Genomic DNA, 24,143 nt, shown 5'->3' with positions numbered 1-24,143 from the left:
GAGTAGTCCATAAAAAAACAAAAAACAAAGTGAAACAAAGAAACAGAAAAATAAGAGTAGTCCATAGAAAGGGAAACCTGAATGGCTAATAAGTGTATGAAGAGATGTTCAAGATTAGTAATTACAAAACTGTAAGTTAAAATTGACAGTAAACAGCACTTTAGAAAGTCAGATATTATTAAGGACTGTCAAAGATAGGAGAAAACCAAAACCCTCATGCACTACTGGTTGGAGCATAAATGGTGGAGTCATTTTGATGAGTAATCTGGTAGTATTTAGTAAAATTAAGTATTATGCCCCAGGACCCAACCAGTATTTCCAGTTACATACCCCAGAGTAATTTTTGCACAAGTCCACAAGGAGATAGGTACAAATACTGTAGTAAGGATATGGAAAGAACACAGATATCTATCACTAGAGAAATGAAAAGGTAAATTGTGCCATATGTACAAGATGGGAGAGATAAAACAGGAGTAGTGAACTAGATTTAAAAGTAACAAATAAGGGACGTCCCTGGTGGTATAGTGGTTAGGAATCTGCCTGCCAATGCAGGGGACAAGGGTTCGAGTGCTGGTATGGGAAGATCCCACATGCCACGGAGCAACTAAGCCCGTGCACCACAACTACTGAGCCTGTGCTCTAGAGCCCATGAGCCACAACTACTGAAGCCCATGAGCCACAACTACTGAAGCCCATGTGCCTAGAGCCCATGCTCTGCAACAAGAGAAGCCACCGCAATAAGAAGCCCATGCATTGCCATTAAGAGTAGCCCCGACTTGCCACAACTAGAGAAAGCCTGCATGCAGCAACAAAGACCCCAACGCAGCCAAAAATAAATCTATTAAAAAAAGTTTAAAAAATAACAAATAAAAACAAATAACAAATTTATATCATTTATGGAAACTAAAAATAGACATATGCATATTATTTTAAGATATACACATACCTAAATAAACACATGGAAAGTAAACTGAAAAAACATATGCCAAGGATTATGATTTTCTCAATTCTCAATACTTGAGGTTAAAAAGAATCACTCAACTAAGGAAATTGGATATCAGAGAAGTTAAGTGACAAGGTCTCAATTCATGGCCAGCTGAAGAATGCAGGTCTCCACACCCCAGATCTTTCTACTTTACCACACTCCTGTCCCCTGGGAAGCTGCAAAATGCATCTTTAAGATGGAAACCTGCCTGAGAGTTCACATATTTTGTCCTCAGAAGCACAATCTCCCTTGTTAATTGTTTCCTGATTTTTGATGGCAGAAAATGACTACTATAATCCTGAGATATAATGACCTGTAAATTTAATTATTCTAATTGCTTCATGGGTATTCAAGTATGTAAGCAAATGTATACTTTCAGATAAAACACAATAATTTTAGGATAAGACATACTGTTCCACTGTCAATTTTAGGTTACTCAAAATACCAAAGCTTAATTGTTATAGCATTATTTATGTTTGAACTAGTTCCTTGAAGATAAATCCAACATTTCAAGAATTCATGATTTTGGTGATATTAACATTCAGCTATCTTGATATCCCCAGATATAATGAAAGTCAATAAGCTGAAAGGGCTTTGTTTACATATATAACGAATCCATTCTTCATAAACAATAGGTTTGACAACTTTTGTATGGATATAAAAATGTTAGGTAAAGCCATGGATTTCATACAATTTCATAGTTAATAGGCATCAAAGAAAAAATTTAAATTAAGTGCTTATAAATATACAGTGTCGGAAAGGGGGAAAAACAGGTTTTAAAATATTCTATAGGAAGAGACACTTTAGAAGGCTGTTTGTTATTAACATCTGGAGTTATGGTCTGCTGTATTTCAAATTTTCCCAAGTTATGCTGCTTACCATTCAGAAGATATAAAAAAGATGGACTACTGTTTTTTTAATCTTCAATTCATAAGGAGAAACTAAGGACAGCGACTATTTAAAGAAGTTTCTCACCGTCCAATTGAAGAGCTGGAACACCCTTATCACTCCACTGAAGATGCTCATTAGCATCCCCAAAGACTTGTATTTTGCTAAATCCGAGGCCCCTTCTCTGCCCTCATCCTATTTAACCTCTCAGCAGCATTCACAGTTGACCACTCTGTTCTGAAATTTCTAGTTTCTGTTATACTACTCTATTTCCAAGCTCCTAGCTCACTTTTGCTTCTTTTGCTGGCTGGCTCTGCCTCTTGACAAAACTGTGCTTCCAATCTTCCCATTTCATTTAATGATACCATTATCTACCAGTTGCTCAGTAAGAAACCTGGGAGCCATTCTTGTTGTCTCTTTCCTTTACAACCCTCAATTCCAATTCATAAGCAAATCCCATTGCCTATTCCGATTCTGTGCTCTTTCCAAACCCTAGTCGCTTTTAAAAGCCTCTATTCTATGTCCCAGACTTCTGCAATGGGCTCCTCCTGGTCTCCTGGTTGCATTATTGCCCCAAATAATCATTTCTCCACACAATAGCCAGAGTCATCTTTTAAAATGATATATCAGAATTTAAATTTCCAATGGCTTCCCATTGTATTTAGAATAAAATCTCAACTCATTATCAAATTATAAGACTACCCATAATCTGGTCCCTGACTGGCTCTCTCATCTTAATATCACACTCTACCTTGCTTGAATTTAATATACCCGTCCCATCTCAGATGGACTTAACCTCTGCCTGGACTTCTCTTCCTGTAGATCTGCATGGCCAACTCCATTCCTCATTCCTGTGTGAAACCAACTTTCATATCCTCAGAGATGCCTGCCCCATCTTTACAGATTGAATTTTTCTCTATCTGAAATTATCTATTTATCTGCTTCTCCCTATAGAACTAAGCTCTTTGAGCACAGGGATGACTTGTTCCTTACAATATCCTTCAAACTTAGGATATAGCACACAGTCCCTAGCACATAGTAGGCACACAATATATATCTGTTAAATAAACAGATGAGGGGGTTATAAAAAGGGCATGTTCCTTTAGTATTCTAAGCACTTTTAGATTTCTTTCCTGTTTCTTGGTGGTGAAGACAACGATTATGAGAAAGGTGAAAGATCAAGTTTTAAATATCAACTCTACCCTACTCAATAAAGTACGTCAGTTTGTGGTCTATATCCTTTCACAATACAACTCACTTTTAAAAGGTCCAAGATAGGTAACCCTTCTTCGGTTGAAGGCCATTAACCTACGGAAGATCAATCATAATGACAAAACTTAAAATAGGTTTCTAGAAAGAAAACTATAAATTTCCATTCATTACTCTAAAATTGAGTTGGGACTGTAAAACTATTAAGTACAACAAATAAAAACACAACTCAAAATATTAGATGTATATTGCTTATGTAGTTCCTTGATGGGATAATACTATCATCACATGACCTTCCACTGCTGTTTGAAATGCTGCTGAAGTAGGCAGTAAACTGCCTCCCTCTTTTTCTCCCACTCCCGCAACTTGGAAGGCCAAAGGATTTGCAATATGCAGTGGCATTGGTTTTATACATTTACATTGGAACCTTGACCATAGGGGCTATTAATCTCTAAGTTTTTTTGACTTTCAAAAGCTGACTGATTGCATTATTGTACTTCGAGGTCAGAGTTGGGCCATTCTACTAGGCTGAAGGTTACACCTGAGAACAATATTATTTTTATATACAAAAAAATTCACAAGTGGTTTCTTAGACATTGCAGCCCTTGAAGTATTCATTTTAGAGCACCATAATAGGGATTTGGGAGAGTACATTTCTTCCTCCTCTTGACTTAATTACCTGCTTAGAAATGTTTAATTTTATACTGAAGGCTTAATTCCTGAGACATTTGCTTGCAACATGAATTGTTCCATAACAGACCATTAAACAGGGTTCAGGAGAGGCCAACTTCTCCGTGAATGCTGCAAAGCAGAACAAGGTAATCTTAAAAGTGGAAAATATTTAAACCCTGATTTCCAAACCAAATGAGTAAGACTTTCAGTACTGTTTTCTGAGAAACATACTTAAAATATTCAAAAGCTATTTTATTAAAGTATACATTGAATTATTTGATCAAATATATAAAGTGTACTATTTAAAGCCATTGTGCTGGTCTTGTGCTAACTGAGATTAATATTTACACAGTAAATATTTAAGAGGTAGATTAAGTAATTTTTATTACTGATAAAGAATGTGTACTTCCAGTCAAAAGCCGTTGAGTACCTAAGTCTTAAAGCATCTTGTGACTCATCCTGCACATATCACTTGATTCTCAAGTATTAATTTGTGGGACTTCCAATTTCAGGTAGACATCCCCTGCCACGCTTCCTACCACCTAGTTAGTGAGCTCAAGGAATTTATGTCATTTTTAACACTAGCTTAAGAAAAAGAAAAATGAGAAAACTCATAATGTAAACTATGTAACGAATTGCAAAATCAAACAACTTTGCATTTTTCATAACATCATTCCATTTCTTTGTTCACGTACAGTTGAAAATTTATTTTAATTATCCTCAGTGTTATTTAAAATAGATGCATAAAAACTTAGTATTTTACTAAATAGTAGGAGATAGGCAAACATTTTAACAAAAATTAGATATTCAACACAGCATTAATATGTTACTAATACAGTAAGCGTGCAAACTTTTGACAACTTTATGGGATGATTAAAACTTCTAGATTACTTTAACTCCATAAACTCATAGGATAAATAATGTCCAAGAAACCAACTTTTATCCACTGATTTAAAAATGCCCTATTTCAGACTTAAAAAACAAACAAAAAAAACCAACCTAATACCTCTGGATTAAATCTGGACACTGTCTTCCACACACAACCTAAGTCAAACATAGAAGTTACTGGTACACTGGCAATTCTTTCAATGACATATGCCTGAGTAAGAAACAAATGGTATTAATGGAAACTGGAAAAAAAATTACTGTGCTGGACTGGGGAGTAAATTTTGTACTCCCACAAGTATGTATACACACACACACACGCACATACGTACCTATAAAAAATAGTACTTGACAGCCATTAGTGTGGTTATTCTAACCGAGTTTACAATGTAAAATCCTGGCCAAGGAGAAACAAAGTTGGCCCCAAACAGTAAGATAAGTATTTAAGAAACAGTTTTTTCTTGCCTATCACAGGGTTTTAAGGTAGAGTTGGCATCTACCTTTGATGTCATAAGATTTGATGGCGTAAGACTGGTTTTTAATTATTCCAGCAGGTTTAAAAATAACACATGACACTAAAGAAGTAAAAATTTAGAGAACCACACGTTGGCTTCTTCTGGACATTACATAAGTTAAACAAATATTTTCAAGATTCAAAAGCAAACTGAGTGATACTAAATTTTAACTTTTTGAGGAATATTTAGAATTACTGACACAGTTGTTTTGTGGTGCTTACTATCAATAAACATAAATTCTCCAAACAGCATTACTATTTTAACTTGCCTTGAAATTCCTAAAGTTAAACCTTTTCAAATCTCACCTAGTGATTCAAAGTGAAGTACACACAATTTTTCAACCACTGCTTAACCCATGCCATTAAGGGCACACACTAGCTAGAAGATACGTAGTAAAATTTAATAATCTTGAGTTAAACAGAGCCTGATATACTTACATTTAGAAAGTTAAGACTCTCTGGTATGCCTACATTAAGAAAGTTCTTATAAATTATTCCTATTTATAATTGTATCAAAACAAATACAGGATACTGCCTGGGGAGGAGGAGGGGGAGGGGGGAAGAAAACCTAATACAAAGACAACAGAAACAAGTAAAACTCCAAAAAAAAGGGAAGGGAAACTCCTTGGGCTTCAAGCTCTGGGACCTGACAGCCAGGCTCTTGTTCTAAGTCCCTGGATAGTATTAACACTTTGAAACAAAATAGTTAAAAGTCAATTCCTTAAAATGTTCTATGTCAATTATATCTCAAAACAAAAACAAAAACAAAAAACCCAAAAGCCAATTCCTTCTTTATTTTTTGTTACATGTCAGTTCAAAATGATGTTTATCTCCTTCAAAATGTTATAAATCCTATATAAAAGATGAATAAATCCCATATAAAGAATGAAACTGCTAGCTTTACTAGAGATCTGCATGCTCAAGTTTTGCTTTAATGACCTAAATCAAATGAAAACTTCTCAGGTTTATTTAAAGCAGTACTAAAATACTATTATTTTTAAAAAGCAGGCTTGGTAAATAAATGTTTAGAGTATCTCTGAGTCCCTTAAATAATGTAAGAGGGAAACACTAGGCAAATACCTTTTTATCCTTGAGTAAACTGGTGTTCTATACCAGCATAATCTGCTTCATATGCTAACTGGACACCTTCACTCCCAAGCACAACCCAAAAGAAAAGTGTACTTACCTGAGTTTACTGAAGAATTATAAAGACTACTGATTAGAAAAGAAAATCCCTTAAAAAATTTTTACTATCATGGATATATTAAATATAAAGAGCAGCTGTTTCTCAGTCAGAGACAAACTGGTAACTAATTATAAGGTAATAAAAAAATACTACACTGCCCACAGTGTAGCCCATTTAAAACAGGCTTCACTAAAACTATACCCTCATGTGAAATCAGATCCTTAGTAGTCTTGAAGGCTACACTACCAACCTTTAGTTAGAAGGGACCCCTGTAACGAAAGCAATTCTTAGTACACACATACACATCTCATCTCAACTTAAAGAACAAAAAAAGTTATGTTACATAAGATGTGGAGAAAAATATTTACTCAACAGCTTAAAAATTAGTTTAAGAGCTAGAATGAGTAATGGAAATCCAGTTCTTGCAACAGATAGTATCTATTTGTGGCAGCCGAAGATTACTGTGAAGTGAGTTTATCCAGGTTTAGGGTAAAAAGAAATATGGTGTAAACTACTTGTTACTACAGTTTTCACAAAAGAGGGCAAGATTTAACGAGCAATTTAAATGCTAAGAATTTCCCAATCATTTTTAAACTTTTCTTAAATTTAGTTATATTTTGATAAGCAATCTCTAAGAGTTCACCTCTAAAAGGTTTGATGCAAAAAACACAGAAAATGTTCAAAGGGGAAAAAAAACAAACCTAAATATTTTTAAGTTCACCAGGCAATGTTAGGATTTATCAAAAATCTGTGTTCAAGAACAAATGTGGCAAATGACTTTAAAAAAAAGAACCACCCCATATCTAGGGACTATTAAACAAAGCCTAAGCGATACATACAATTACAATAAATTGAAGATTATGGTATAACTTTGGATGTTGTTAGACACTAAGCCTAGCTTCTCAAAAAATAACAAGTGCTTGCTTTCCCTAGACACGGGAAGGTGCACTACTGCACGCAGCAAAGATACCACAGGAGAACTGGGCATGTTGAGTTGGAGAGTGAGAGTTAAATCACGTCATTCAAATCCCTTGAATTCTAATTCCATCAATTCAAATATAAGCAAAACCTTTTTCCAGTTATATCACATGCATACATAGTTGAATATAGGCACAGAAACTTGTCATTTTTATTTGGGTAACAAGAGTCTCTAAATTATGTTGAAAAATAAATCCTAATTATTACTACTCCTGTAAAAAAAATTTAGCACATTTTTCACAAATGATTTATGCAGAAGAGAAAAAAATACACATAATTTTATAATATCTTAAACTTTTTTATTCCCTACCAGAGACATTAATTTTGTCTTTCATTTTCTTTCAGTTTTCTACATTTTCAAGTTGCACCTGTATTTAATACTGCTTTAATCTGCTAAAGACATTAACTGATTGCTCTCCTATATCTAAGGATTATATAGTTTTAGTATAAATATATATCACATATTTTCGTAAAATTTTGACAAAACCAAATAAGCCTGCCTTGTTAAGTCCATGCTCCTTCCACTGTTTATAAAATCTGATTTAATGATCAAAAATTCTTGGTTGTCATTCTTCAGTTACAACAGTCTTCCTTCTGAACTATCACTCACTTCTTTTTACAAAATAACAAGCAATAGAAAAACCAGATGAATTATCTTAATCTTAGTTCTTCCTTTCAACTCTATAAAATAATGTGAACTTTGTTTTCTTAAATGAAATGAATACATCCAAAACTCAATACATTCAAATGAGCTGCGTCTCCTTTAAGGTAGTCACCTTGGAAGGCCACAGTTCATTCTCCTAACTATGCTACCACTGCTCAAAATACCTTTAAAACTCTTTTGCGATCGCCTTCAAAGACAGTTGCATACTTCCTACTATTACCTCATAGATTGATTTAATTTTTGGAAAAGGTCAAAAGACATTTGGTGCCCAAAAATGGTAACTATAAAACAATCAAGTTGAGTAATACTTTTTTTTTTTTTTTAACAATATGCAATCATAAAGTTAATAGTGTGTGTGACTTAAATTAGCTCTGAATGCAATTGTAAAAGAGCAAAACCCAAAAGGTTTTGAGCAACGGTAGATTGCTGGAATTAGGAAACAATTTTCCAGCATGATCACGATGCAGGGTAACATTCATTTAGCTGTCTATATTCTGGCGTATTTGTTTAAAGTGAACATTCTGAGAGTTAGAATCGTTTAAAAAGGAGTATCATTCTTAAAAAAAAAAAGGATTTTATTCCTTTAAAGTATCACTTTCAAAGTTAAGTACTATGCAAATGTTTTGTTAGAAACTAATTCTCCTTAAAAACTTGAAAGCAAATAACTGACTTATTTGCTCCCAGGCTTTTTAACATTAACTGAAGAAAAATAATTTGACATTTCTAAGGTACTAAAAAACAAAACAAAACCCCACATGTAATAAAAACGCATCAAGAACCAAACTACAATTTCTGAGCTGCACTGTTTATTTTGCTGCTTGAAACCTAAGTGACAGTATGCCACTATAATTATGGGGTTTCATCTAAACCTTTACTACACTGCAGGTACAGAAATATACGGACACATTTTTGGAGAACTGACATTTTGCAAAATGCAGCAAACATTTTAATTTATACATGAGAAAAGGAAGTATGCATTTCAAGTTATTGCAGGTTATTTGTGAGAGAATTTCTGCAGGTAAAACATGTTTAAATTTAACCAACAGTAGCGTGTCAGTGTATTTAAAATCATGACAAAAATCTTCTCTCTGGTCATGTTGCCCATGACAAATTACTATGATGTTGTATGTTTTAGGGCAAGATGTCAATACAGCATAAATCCCACGGCATTTTGGTTTTCTTCTGGAGATTAAAGCTGTTTTTCTTGGGATAAATGCAGCAGCAAAACACAAACCAGTTGATCAAAAAAAGCACTTCTGCCATAACTCCAATAATTTTCGGGACACATCAACCGACAGTAGTTTTGCCATTCCCAGTTCTTTTAAGGGTTACATCTCTGTACTTAAGTATGTCTGTAAAAGCTTGTTCTCTGTTAAGCCAGTTTACTGACTACAGCCTGGTTGAGAGAATTTAGTTGGTTGGTCCATTTATCTAGTGCAGTATATCGGGCACCACCCCTCTTCTGATGATCCAATTCAAGGAGTTGGTTGACTTGATCAATTCGGCCATGAATAGTGCTGGAAATAAATAAATAAAAGAAGACATGTCTACAAACCATTTTCACTAAACGTATCTTCTGGACTTCATACAATAGTCACAATACCAATAAATACAAAAGAAAAAAGCTGCTGCCTACATTGAATGGTTGAGTTCAGCATTAATTTAACATTCACTACCTTATTCAAACTTCAGACAGAAACCAGATTTCAGCTACCTTTCACCAATTTCATTGAAAGAACCAACAGGCATATACTTACCCAATTAATCAAGAGCAAATGTAATATGTGAAGCTTTAAATAACATACTGCATTTAAGAAAGATACAATTTCCAAACTACTATATATCATACCTTAAACTTTAAAAACAAAATAATACTATCCATTAAATAATTCTCTAGCTGTATATGGGTCATATACTGAAAGAGAAACCTTTTGAAAAGTCTTTTAGAACTTTTTCAAAGATCATGTGCTTAACATGATCATTCATTTATAAAAAGCCACCACACACATATATCTCTTTTAATAGAAAACCACAGCCAGAGAGTTTTATGAAAAATCAAGAATTCAACTGTTACCTTTGCCATCATTATTCAAACTTTATGTCCTAAACATGTTGTGGTACAAAATAGTCAAGTACTTACTTATCCAATATGCACTGCACCAGCAAGCTCTCCACATCAGCTACATCTATGTTTAACTCCTAAGACAAGAGACTCATTATAATTCTACCAATTAACTTTTTGAAAGACTTTATGATTTTATATAATTATTCTTAAATATTTTAAATTCATTTCTACCACTTAAAAAAGAAAATTTAAAGCAAATTTCATTATCTGTTCAAAATACTTCCGAGAACACAGGTCTGACAAAATCCAACTTGTTAACTTTAAAAGTATACCCCTGCTATAATTTTATTGTGGTTGGGCTTAGCCATACATTCATTATATATTTTAGCCACTTTCTCTCCTACAATTTTCTCTGAGGCTGAAGGAATTTTTAAAATGAAATATAATGATTCCTTATTTCTCTTTTCTTTTAACTCAATTTATGCCAGGAAAACAGAAAAATTCACACTAAAAGGAAAAACCTTAAGTTATGCTGTATTTTAAAAATGTAGTATTACAAAATGTTAACAAGAATCACTCTTTTAAATAGAAGATAGGTATACTGCATTTATAACTACAAATTATAAATATTAAAATCAATGAATAAAAGTACCTTAGAAATAAAAGGAATATGTATTCTCGTGTAAGGCTTAATTAATTTTATAAGCACTTGTGTTCTGATGTTTCGCAAAAGCTCTGAAAGAAAAAAGTTAAAATAACACATTTGTATTTACTAGTTTGTATAGCTTTATGAATCACTATGTACTTCTAAATTATATTAATTAACTATATCATTTATCTTCTCAAAATACATCTTTCTTCCTAACAAGAACACAAGGTACTTGTATCTAAAAACATCTGGGTTCAACAGATGCACAGTATGATTAAAGGCTGTCTTTCACATAATTTTTTCTTGTTCCCACCTCCCTGATTTTGCTCACGTTGTGATACCACTTAAAATATCCTCTTGCCTTCTCAATAATACTTCACTGCTCATCATTTCCTCTAGTTTCCTCTTTCAAGAAGCTCTAATTTGTACCCGCCAAGTTCCTTATTTTATGCTCTTTCAAAACCTAGAGCAGTACATTTTATACAATGATTTTACAATTGTCCCTAGTTCTTCATGTAAGTGTCCTTTAAAAAAAACAGATAGAAGTTCATGCACAAGACTTCTGCATTTTTCTATGCCCACAAAATATAGTATCGTTCTAAGTTCAAATAAGAACTTTAAAAATATCTGCTGAATGAAAGAGAAAGGAAGGTGAGGAACAAAAGAACATTACTTCTAATCTTTGGATTTTCTTAATGCATCTGGAATTCAAGTATTTGAATAAGTTGTCCCAAATGGTTATTAAAAACCCTCAAATAGCTCCATAACAGGTAGGAACACTGGAGGTATAAGCGGTTCCAGAACAAAGAGACGACTTTTATCTTTGTTAATCAGAACTTATTAAAAATCTCATACGTTTGTTGGTACAGTGTTAGCCTACCTTTTCAAAGTAAGTGCATCTCAGCATTATCAACAGCAGGCTGTTTTCAAAACTTTTGTTGTCAAAAATAAATCCTAAAAATTAACTTTGAACTTCAACATCAGTAATAAACATGCAATAATATCTAAATTAGAATAAGAAGGTAAAAGGGACAGCCACCTTAAATGAAATGGACATCATATAAGAAATTGATTACATTAATAAATGAAATTTGCTAGTGATTTCTTTAAACAGCTTTATAATTTTAAGATATATTCCATTCCATGACAGCATTTAGAAACATTTCTATATTTTGCAATAAACAGAAGAAAAAGAGCTTAATTCCATGTAGCTCCATTAAGAAGTACTGTTTGACAGTGACAAAGAATGTAACAATTTCAGCAGAAAGAATATACCTTCAATGTGTTCCCTTATGAAAGGATCATCCATGATGTTGCTGTGATTTGTTTTTAGAATCTTTTCAAATTCAGTGATGTCATTATTCTGATAGGCACTAAGAGAAAAAGAAAAGCATAAATTTTGTCAAACATGAAGAAGTCATATATTAAATCAGATAAACCAAAGAGCCTATTTCTCAATTTTTATATGCAAAAATCTAAATTATATTATAGTTTCTGTCATGGAAATTGGAATTAAACACACACGTATCCTTCTGAAAATAAAATGAATTTCCTTTTTAATGCTTTTGGTTTTATAAAGGAAAGATAAATTATATCTTCTGGGGTTATAATATTATATTTATACATAGCTAATTAAAATCTTCTCTAAATCTTGGTATTAAGAATTGACAACAGTTTAATAACTGTTTAATGCTTGATGCTTTTAACTTAAATTGTGCGTTTAATCCCTAAGAAACCAGGTTTCATGCATACTACTGTATGGAGGAGTTTGGATATAAGACAGTATATCCTCCCTGAAGGTTATTCAGAAATGCAGCTTCCTAATTTTTATCTTCTAGAAAGGTACCAGCAACTGCCAAAACTTCTTAAAGGGAACATTTGATTCTCAATTCTCTCTAGCCTTAGAATTCCACTGAGCTATACAGCAGAAACATTGGTGGCAGATAATTAGTGCCAAATGGGATACACACACAAAGTAGAGAGTGATGGACACTGCTGCAGAAGGCCAAAGGCTGATTTACATTCATGATTCTCTGAGATGTCTACTATCTACTCTCGGAGGCACTATGGGGATTGCTAAAGGTGCTGAGAAGGAAGAAGCCAACCTTCTGGATATGGCACCACTGTCTGCTTTATATGTAAGACATATCATCAGCCATTCTGCACGCCCTCTGCTGTGCTTCCATCTGTTGGGTCGCAATGTAACTTCATGTTAGGGACAGGTGATTCAAGTGCTTCAACAGGAATTATTTTCCTCTAGTCTGCTGGCAACTGACTAGGAAGATAAAATTAGGAAGCATTACTTTTCTTACCTACCCCCAATATATTATTGTAATATATAATACTATAGGAGGATATATTCAAATAGTGAAAACACTTGCACACACATGTATTTTAACCAAAAGACATTCTTCCACTATTTAAGTGGCTTAAAAAAAAAAAATCTTACACAAAATGTGGGACACCACAGGCCACTTCTTTCAAAATTTATCACTAAAATAAGTTTTAGAGTTCCAATACAGAGGCTTCACTAGAGTAAATTGTAAGACAAAATAAATATACAAATATAGCCATTACTTTTTAAAGGTCTGATAAATCAGTACTTTAATCCATTTAATGCATTTAACCAATTTAATCTGAACAAAATATTCATGTCTATGGCAAAACTTTCCCTCAATATTTTTTTAAGCGTTTTAAAAGTTAAACTGTTGCTTAGCAATATAACTTAAAAAACATTTTTTTTAAGTATTATGTAGCTAACCTCTAAACGAATAATCTCTTAATGTGGCCAAATGTAAGTAGAATAAACTATTTGAAATAAAGATGGAGAAGCCTCCTTTCATAACTAAAATCAACTTAATTCAAGAAATATATATTAAGATAAACTAAAGAAGTAAACAATAAAAAAGAAACTGACTTTTTAATGTTGCAGTTTAGTTTTTTTTTTTTTTGCGGTACGCGGGCCTCTCACTGTTGTGGCCTCTCCCGTTGCGGAGCACAGGCTCTGGACACGCAGGCTCAGTGGCCATGGCTCATGGGCCCAGCCGCTCTGCGGCATGTGGGATCTTCCCGGACCGGGGCACGAACCCGTGTCCCCTGCATCAGCAGGCGGACTCTCAACCACTGCGCCACCAGGGAAGCCCAGTTTAGGTTTTTTATCCCCTAACCATTCGTAGTCCCCTTAAAATAAAATCTTTCTTATTTTTTACAGCTAAAATTAAGGTTTCAAACAAACAAAAAGCCTAGTAACTTGTAAAAGTCATAGCCAAATAAAAACAAAGTAAATGAGGACATTTTACATAGAAGCTTAAACAGTATTATGAAATAAGCTATTCTCTCCAAGTATATAAAATTTATATGTAGGTGACTCATAATTTATAGTCTAACAGTACTTTTTTAAATTAAAAAAAAGACTATTAAGACAATGTCTGGTCATCTAAATTACCTACATGTATCTGAAAACAAACAAAAAAACCCAACCTTGCCCCATGTCCCTAACTACATTCTTCCTGTCTCTGGTACTCAGCCGTACAATCTAAACAATGGACTTGAAACCTAGTAAGTTCCTCAGTTTTCTATAAAGAAAGCCCATTAACGCCTAGGCTCCATCTATTCCTGGCTCAGAGGAAAATTTTTCTTGCTCATTGATTTCTTTTACAAAAACAGGTCTTTTCTAGGCTCTTTGCTTGGTTTCATTTTCTTTAATTTTGTTTAATATTAATTGATTATGGCAGGTTTTTTAGTCATTAGCTATAATTAGTCATACCTTTCTCCACAAAAGGCAACAATAAATCCTTAGATTTCTTACCAGTATGACATCTCTGCTGCACCTTATGTCAGAAATTTAGCTGAGGCAAATTTATTTAAAGTGATTTTTAATCTTGTCAATTAAGAAAACATACAAGTAAAGAAACTGTCTTACTGAAAACTCTTGACTAATGTAGACCAATTCATAATTTCATTTTGGATTAAGGCAGGTAGAAACTGTAACATTGTGAAATTGTTTTAAAACCTCTACAGCTTTCTACTGAAAAACAGTGTGTGCACACACTCATACAGATAATGAATACTTATAAAATCTCGTGACTAACAGAAACAGTAAAATAAATGACTTCAAAAACTTCATCAACTTTGGTATACTTCAAGCCAAAATACAAGAGAGCAAACATTGAGTATTAACTGAATTCTGAAAAGTTCTCTCCTCTCTCCTATTTATTCACTGTTTTAAGGTAATTTACCTTAACTGAAATATTAAAGCTTACCTTACTAAGTTAGTCATCGCTAGAATTTCTGGATCATTTTTGTAAGGTTTGGCCTAAACAGTTAAAAAAAAGAAGAAGAATTAACTGTGTATGTACAAAGAAAGAATACATTTATTTTCACAAGAGATAGCTGATAGAAATGAAGAATTAGAGCACAAACATACCTCCTGTGAGTCAAATGGATTTATTCCCGATTTCATTAGCATATTTGCTAAGACCAAATATTTTAAGCAAGTGGTTCGTCTTGGACTTCCCGATTCATCGTAATTCTTGAAGGCTTCAAAAAAATCAGTGTGTGCCTTTTCAAATTCACCTTCTCTCAAGTGCATTTTACCACCACATTCTGTAAAGAATAAAACAGGAGAAAAGAGGACATTTTCAGTTCTGTAATAACAAGATTGAACACTTTATAAATATCAAATGAAAACTATTTCAGTGCTTCCAGTCTTTTAATTCTATATCTTGAAGACTACTAGCTCCTGTAGTGTGTAAAGGGCACATACTTTAATTCTTAAAAGCAAGCTCTTCATTAAACATCAGCCAAACAAGCATTTGCAAATCTTTACTCTCAGTTGAAGTAGAAAGTAATTTTATCAAAACTACAATGAGCTACCACCTCACACCAATCAGAATGGCCATCATTAAAAAGTCTACAAATAGCAAATGCTGTAGAGGGTGTGGAGGAAAGGGAAGAACCCTCCTACACTGTTGGTGGGAATGTTAAATTGGTGCAGTCACTATGGAAAACAGTATGGAGGTTCCTCAGAAAACTAAAAACAGAAATACCATATGATCCAGCATTCCCACTCCTGGGCATATATCCAGAGAAACTTATAATTCAAAAAGATACATGTATCCCTATGTTCACAGAGTTCACAGTAGCCAAGACATGGAAACAATTTAAATGTTCATCGACAGATGAATGGATAAAGAAGATGTGGTACATATACACAATGGAATACAACCTGGCCATAAAAAAGAACGAAATAATGCCATTTGCAGCAACATGGATGCAACTAGAGATTATCATACTAAGTAAGTCAGAAAGAGAAAGACAAATCCCATATGATATCACTCATATAAAATAAAGCCACAAATGAACATATCTACAGAACAGAAACAGACTCACAGACATAGAGAACAGACTTGTGGTTGCCAAGGGGGAGGGGGGAAGGAGGAATGGACTGGAAGTTTGGGGTTAATAGAAAACTATTACATATAGAATGGATAAATAACAAGGTCCTATTGTACAGCACAGTACACTATATTCAATATCCTGTGATAAATCATAATGGAAAAGAATATAAAAAAGAATGTATATATATAACTGAGTCACTTTGCTGTATAGCAGAAATTAACACATTGTAAATTAACTACACTTCAATAAAAAATAAATAAATCATTAAAAAAGAAATTATATATATATATAACAATTCAACAATAGAACTTCTGATGGTGTATTTTTTATTAATTATATCTTTACTGATGTAAATTTTACAAAGATTCATCCTAATTCCCTTCTAAGACTAGATCATTTCTTTGACTTCACTACTTTGCCTTTTATTTTCACTAAAACAAACAACCTTCAGAGTCATTCAATCATATGTAAGGACACCTTGATATCTTCCCATGACAACTGCCCACCCTTTCCAAACCAAACTTGCCTCTGATGACTCCCATGATCAGTGGATGAGGGATGGCAGACTTGATGTGAAGTGACTGTTCATAGAGTGCTTTAAGTTTTTTGTTATTTTTCTGTGCCGTGTACATTTGAATTTCCAAAGCATATATTTCTAATAACTGTGTGCCTTTTTTCAGGTCATCTTCTCCATCATCAGTCTAGGAAAGCAAATAATGAACATTTAGTCAAGACAGAATTCAGAGTCAACCTAGTGATTTTTACTTGAGTTACCCTGAGAACCTTACACTTACAATACTAATTCTGTGGGAAAATGCATTACAAATTTCAATTGGGACCTAGATTACTAAGAACATGACCTTCAATGGCCAAAAAGGAAATCATTTTCTAGTCATTTTTGTATTTTCTAGTCATTCAATAGGAAAAAAGTGGCCAGAGGTATTTTTTTATGTATAAAAATTGCAATGTTTTGTTTTATCTAGGAGATTATGAATGGTCTTCTCCAAATCTTCACAACTACTTTAGATCCACTGATTCAATCAAAAGCACTTCTCAAGTGCCTTCCTAGTGCCAGGTACTGGGACTACCTTGGGGAAATACAAATTTAAATAAGCCAATGTCCCTGATCTCAAAAAGTTCATAATCTAGAAGACCAATCTGTCAACAGATAAATTATAATATAAATGATAATAACTCTAGTTAAGTATGAACCAAGTGCCAAGAATGGAAGAGAAAGGACTAATTCTCTTGGGGGATGTCAAGGGAATAACAAAGGTGGGGAGATTTGAGTTCGACTTTGAAAGATGACCAAGAGCCCACAAAACACAGGCCTTGAAAAACAGAATATGGTCAACAGTCAGATAATCATAACATCAAGCACTGACATACACAAAGCCAAAATTAATTATTTATTTGGTCTTCCAACTTAAAACTTCCCTTTATTTGTTTTTCACTAACGAGTCACAACCAGACTAAAAAATATGATATGTAAGACAATCTGTACGTTCAGATTATTATGCATCTCTCTATGCTTTAATGTTATTTACAATCCAGATGGCATTTTCCTTATGTTCTGAAATAAACCAAGCAAAAACTTCTCCAGAGGGCTTTTTCATATTCCTTATGTATATATTTGTAAGACTTTTTAAAATTAGAAATGCCTTCTCAACCATTTTCATTTCATGTGGAAGTGAACACACAGCTGGTTATGTATCAGATTCCCTTAAGAATGTATAGATAAGAAACAATCCATAAATGACTGATCTGCCTTATAAACCAAACCTATTATGAAATATAAAACATTTTCCTGCTTATAAAAACTAAAAAAAGGTAAAATTATTAAATGAAAATATCTGCAGATGATTTAGAACACTTTTCTGATTAACTTTTTACCCACTCACAGAAATAACATATATAATTAAAATAAGAGTACACGGCATTGAAAGAGCATAAAAATATTTAAAACAGTATTTCTACATAATATTTAAACTAATATCAAGTAACTTATTGATCAAGACAAAAAAGGAAATACAAAATTACAGCTCACATTTAGAAAGTTATACAGGTGTACTGTCCGGACCACATGGTTATCCAAATTTAAATTAAATTAAAAACTCAGTACCTTCATCTCACTAGTCAAGTTTCAAGTGCTTGATGACATGTATCTGATGCTACCATATTGGAGAGCACAGATACAGAATGTTTCTAACATCACATGAAGTTCTATGGGACAGTGGTGTTACAGAGGATTCATACATGAAAACTAGAATATAAAATATCTTTATGATGTATGTCTATAATATCCTTTCCAATTTTCATAGGTTACATAATTAAATATGAAAGGCTTATTCTTAGTATTAATGACTGGTCAGTTCATTTATTGATACCTATGCCTCATTCTACAAAGATAAGGATTGAAATTAGGACTAGGAGGAAGAAATCTAATTCTCAGAAAAAATTAGCTTTCTGGTAACTTATTTTCCAAATTTTATTTTTGCAATGATGCTTGAACAAAACATCCCTAAACAATGTTTCAAATACAATTTTTTCTTATGCTTTTTTATTATGAAGAAATATTAAGAAAAAATAAAAGAATGCTACCTGGCAGGACTGATGTAACTGGCGTAAAATTTTTTGAAGCTTTCCATATTCCTCTCGTTCTAAATATAATTTCCCCAGCTGTAAAAAAATAAACTTATTAAAATTAAAAGATTTCAACAGAAGGTGCATCTTTATAGTTTATCAAGGATACCCACCCACTCTTCAAAAGAAAAAAATGTAATTATAATTGTTACCTTTGTATTTGTCTTAAACCACAGTCTGTCATTCTTAGCATCTTTCAAAGCTTCCAGTGTTGTTTCATAGAATTCCTGCAGTAAATCCATCTGACATAAAAAATCAGAATTCTATAATTGTAAACAGCAAATTTGTACCTGTTAATAAAGTTAATTTGAGCAAACTAAAAGTGCATCTTTGAACTTTAATATACATAAGATACACTATCTGTATCTTATTGAATGTCTGTGACAGTCCACAAAATTAACAAAACTTTAGCAAAGTACAGACCAAATTTACAAAAAGTGCCAAGATGTTTTTATGCGTTAAAGAAAATAAAACCCAGAAAATGTCTAATGCTCTAGTAGTACAGGTTTGTCCTTTTCAATCTAGTAACTTGTTCTATATTAGCAAAGTAAATGACATGCGCATAGAACTAGTTGTGCTGTTTATTATTAATAGTGTATATGTTATGCACTCAACTCTTACTTGGTGCCTACTATATGGCAAACACTACGTTGTTAAAGAAACAAAGAATAAGCCTCTTCCCTCAAAAATTCTTCTATAAATGTCACTAATCAATTAACTGGATTACAAGCTTTTAAGTTACTGGTAAACTGTTGGAGTTGAGTGGAGGGAAAAGTCTAGCACAATTTTAGCTGAGTCTAACACCATCAGCTCATAAGTCTGACTTTTTTAATGGAAATTGCTGTTTGTTTTGCATTATGATAAGCTCCTCTGTCCCCCTCCCCCCCGCTTCTGGCTCTACCTTTGTTTGAATACCTGATTCTCTAGGTCTCTACTTAACAGGATCAAGAGGTAAGAGGGCCATGAGAACAGGAAAGCTTGATACTTTCAGAAAAGGTTGCCTATTTATTCACGACTGCCGATGGCACAGTAACTCAAGTGTTGCCCAACCAATATCTATACTTACTTTCAAAAAGACAAAAAGCTTACATATAATAGCATGAAGCAACACACAATCTTAAAGTTTTAAATTACTTAATCCCCCCCAATATCTGGCATACCATTTACGAATAATGTACAAAAAAATGTTTTGATAACACTTGTTTGTAAAACTCAGAAAATATTTTTCCACTTAAGAAAAGCCCCCTGATATTTAAGAACTCTAGAATTAGTGCCATTAAGTGTTAATGTTCTGAACATAAGTTTATCTTCCTCTATTTCCATTACATATATTTTAGATATAAACAGTAAAAATAGACTGCCTCAAGAAATAAAAACAACATCTAGCAGAAAAGACAGAATGAAAGACGCTGATTCTGAGATGAACATTTTTTGAGTACGAAGAGTTATCAAACATTCTAAGAAATGCTAAGTGATATAGAAAATACTTCTTGTGCTCAAATATCATAGCGTAAGAAAGCTGAAACTTAGGACTATGTTGCTTAAAAGAATATAAACAAACAGTCCAATTAAAAATTACCTTAGCAATAAAATAATCATTGCTTTTCTTAATAATCAAAGACTAGAATAATGAAAGCACTATCATTCCCCATATCCACTGTAGTTTCATCATCCATCATCCACCTATTCTTTGTAATAGAACTTATTGAATTGAACACCTAATGAGTAATGCCAATTACTAATCGATATGAGTACAGGTTCTCCTCACAAGGATCTTTATCTAATCAAATCTACACAAACCACCTATGACTCACTGTTAAGTATTAACAGCTCAGGGTGGCTAGCTGAAGTGCTGATGAAGTTTATTAGAAGGAACTGTGATAGTAACTGTATGGGAGTCTAATATAAGCCTGCAAAAGTTGTGTGCAGATTGTTAGTATCTGAAGATGATATTTAAAGAGATTAAGCTAGGGTTATATATAATTAAGCTAGGTTATAACCCTATAAGCTAGGGTTATAATATAATCTTAATATTATACAGTTAGTACTGTAATCAAGAATAAAATACACATTATTTTTAAAGCACACTAAAAATAAAAACGAGCATAACTGCTTAAATAAAACCTCTAGGACTTAAAAACAAAAAAACAAAGCCCTTAGTATAAATGATAAACATATTAATAAGTACTAAGAGGTAAAAACAGAATCTAACCTGCTTAGAAGTGGAGATATAATCAAGAATAGAATTAATGGATTTTTCAGAATAATTTCTTGTGACCGCACTCCGAATATAGGTCAATAGTTGTTTATATCTGTTCATCATTTCTGGAAAGTTTGTCTGTGAGGGAAGAAAAATGCATTACTAGGTACATATTTATTTACTAAGATATATACACATGATTAAGATTATAGTACATATTACTAGCTAATTGAAAAATAGTTTTTCAATAATAGAGAAACTGTATGACAGAAACATAAACAAAATTTAGCTTAAATTTGAAATTACTCGATTACTCAGTAAATGAATCAAATTTTTGAAGTTAGGCTTTGAAAAAGTACCACTTATAGATTTTCCAAATTTCAGATATTGTTCCTCACGGCACAACAAGCACATTTATTTAAATCACTAACACTACTAAAATATTCATAGACCAAAAGATAGAAATAAGTCCTACTTTTCAAATATTCTTTCCTAAAAATTTACCCCTTCATCAGGAAGCTCTCTAACAATAGTTATGTATTTCTTCTCTCCCTATTATTGGCAGGCTTTTATATTAAAATGTGAAGTGAAAGAATCTCTTCAAGCCCAGATACTCATCCCACTATCAAGAAAAGTCCTCCCAACCCCTAAAAAGGGGAAAAGTCTTCCCACCTAAGGCCCTACTCAATAGCAGATGTAGCTACTGTTGCTATTCCTTGCAGGATTATTTGCATTACTGTGGTTATTCCAGGAAACATGTAAGATCTGAGGAAATAAAGGACTATTAGTGAAATTTCCAGCACTTAAATATTTTGGCAGAGGGTCTATCATCCCTCAGAGCATATCATATAAGTCAACTTATGAGTCTAACCTTATAACCTGCATCCACAGTCCACAATCTCCAAGTGCTGTTAATCCCTCTTTTTATTGGGATTAACAATATACTCTACTTTTAATCACAGAGGTGGAGCAATGGCAGATACAATGCTTTTTTTCTTGAATGACAGAACATGTAAATTTATTAGGGTGAAGAATAAATTAATGACACTGTAATTTTTCTGCTTATGACTATGTTTTGCCCTGGTACATAGCATGAAGGACAAGAAAAGAAAAACATGAGAAGACTCCCTGAAATGTTCTAAGCAAGTGAATTACAAAAAAGAAAACTAGTAGGGGTAGGTGAGAAAAAACAGATAGAACAATGAGAAAAGCTTTAGCAATATACATCAAACTACTTTCGTTTCCAAGTATACCAGGACCACGTGGGGGTAAATAATAGGTAACACCCTCTCAATGAGCCACTAAAACCCAAGTTATAGAATGTATCTCCTAGCAAAATGGAAATCAGAAATATGACTGTCCCAACTTTGAGATTATAACTTGATACTGAAATAGGATTTTAGCAAAAAGTTAGTTTTGACTTCATTTCCTTATGCCACAATAACTTTAAAGCTAATTTTTCAAAAATTATGTTACTGTAATTAAAGATCGAGGGACGATTAGGTTTACTGGTTTTTATTTGCAGTGGTGAATGCACAGAGCAGCTGACAACAAACCTTTCCAACTTTTTACTGCCCAAGAGGACTACACAGAAACGTGAGTCTGACTCTGAATCTAACTCAAAAATGAGGCGGCAGGGATGGAAGCTGAAACTACTCTTGTAAACCACAACTTATTCAGAGATGCTACTACAGCATATAAAAGGTAGAGAAGGAAGGTAGGCAAAATAACACAAAATACAAATAATCCTCTCCTTTCACTTGCTTCCCCTCTTGGCTCAAGGTAAAATGGTAAAATCAAATCCTACGGGTGGCATACATTTAAACGGGCTCAAAAACTAAACGACTGCTAGTATGTTAAAATAGTAGATTTCTATAGGGTCTCTTGGTATTATTTCAAATCACAGAATCTTAGGAGTTGAACATGGGCCCGTAATGTCACCGTAATTGTTCAATCAAAATCTCCATCCCGAGACACCTGATGCTTCCATAGCCCTCTAAATTATAAAATATACTGAACGTATTCTGAAGATTATATAAAGCCACCTGGATTTACCAATGGATTATTTGTGGGGTGAGAGACAAAGAGAGGAGCCATGAAGGTTTTGGCCCTAATCAGTTGAAGAGGAACGTTTTGTAATAAAAAGTAGAACCTCAGAACTCCAAAATAAACACTAATAGTTTGTTTAAAAGTCACTCTTTTAAGAGTCTCATGCTCTACTGATTGACCTAGACTGGCAGTGAAAAGTCATTCTATTAATAATGCAGCTAAATACTGCCCATGTATCAAAAAGATAAGTTTTCTTAAACAGAAAACTTTGTATCCTATGCAGAATATTTAAAATTTAGTACTACTGTAGTCACAAATGAAAAGTAGGCTAAATATGGAAACATATCAACAGAATTATTTTAGAGAAGTAGATATAATGACATTTTGTTGCCATGAGGTTTTTAAGTACAGAATTTCATTAACAGTTTAATTCCTCTCAAAACAAATCTTACCAACTTGAAGTTAATCTTAATCATTTGTTTCAGTGCTTTAAATCCCCATTCTCCTTTTTCACCTTCAAGTTCCAAAACCTAAAAAAAGAAGAAACTTCCAGTATAATTTAATACCGTTATTTTCTAATGACACTCAATACCTAAGTTGTAAACTAATTTTACATTATATGCATGAAAAACACTGCCCCAAGAACTCTACTTCTCAATGTCATTTTTAATAGGCTTAAGAAAAGAAACCAGCCTTAAAATGCTTACTTAAGGTAAGTGAGCTTATTTTGAAGTTTCTTCATCAAAAGATTAAATAAGAACTACTTCTTGATTACACAATCCCAGAAGTACTTTTTATTCCTCTGAAAAATCCGCTGGTAAGAATAACCCAAAAGTTTATCAATAGTAAAGAAATCACACTATTTAATAATGAAACCACACCTGTGTGATTTGTCACCAAAAGACAAAGGAACAGGATTGCAGGGATAGTAACTATTGACCAGCATGTTGACTCTCTTTCTGCCAGAACCATACTAGCTTTTCAGGACAATGGCCCTGCTCTATAGATAACCTGATTGGAAAAAACAAAAGGATAGCCCTTTTGAAATATTTGCTTTTGTTGCATAATGCAAACTTATTTTACAGGATTATCACTAAGTATCCAAACGTATTACTGAGATAAAATCACTTGGAATTTACTTGATTTAAGACATCAT

The 24,143-nt window shown here is 33.1% G+C and overlaps 1 protein-coding gene across 3 annotated transcripts in view; it reads right to left on the bottom strand.

Moving 5' to 3' along the window:
• Nucleotides 1-4,420: 4,420 nt before the first annotated feature.
• COPS2 (COP9 signalosome subunit 2) overlaps nt 4,421-24,143 on the bottom strand; it is a 31,521-nt gene continuing 11,798 nt past the window's right edge. The window contains exons 3-13 of one of the 3 annotated variants that reach the window (XR_004348563.1): nt 23,440-23,517; nt 20,951-21,076; nt 18,891-18,980; nt 18,697-18,774; nt 16,622-16,796; nt 15,122-15,300; nt 14,958-15,010; nt 11,576-12,068; nt 10,699-10,781; nt 10,122-10,180; nt 4,421-9,498 (exon numbers count right to left, since the gene is read on the bottom strand). Coding sequence is in view for 2 of the 3 variants with exons in the window: in XM_032623551.1 (XP_032479442.1) it covers nt 9,354-9,498; nt 10,122-10,180; nt 10,699-10,781; nt 11,971-12,068; nt 14,958-15,010; nt 15,122-15,300; nt 16,622-16,796; nt 18,697-18,774; nt 18,891-19,001; nt 20,951-21,076; nt 23,440-23,517 (1,185 nt within the window). In the remaining variant the exon portion in view is untranslated. Of the gene's footprint in view, nt 9,499-10,121; nt 10,181-10,698; nt 10,782-11,575; nt 12,069-14,957; nt 15,011-15,121; nt 15,301-16,621; nt 16,797-18,696; nt 18,775-18,890; nt 19,002-20,950; nt 21,077-23,439; nt 23,518-24,143 lie in introns of all 3 variants that reach the window. The other 2 variants (XM_032623551.1, XM_032623552.1) reach the window with 2 other exon arrangements.

The sequence above is a fragment of the Phocoena sinus genome, chromosome 2 (genome assembly GCF_008692025.1).
Source record: "Phocoena sinus isolate mPhoSin1 chromosome 2, mPhoSin1.pri, whole genome shotgun sequence".
In the NCBI taxonomy this organism is placed as follows: Eukaryota; Metazoa; Chordata; class Mammalia; order Artiodactyla; family Phocoenidae; genus Phocoena; species Phocoena sinus.
The sequence above is the reverse complement of the archived record's forward strand: the minus strand, read 5'-3'. Positions and strand labels throughout refer to the sequence as shown.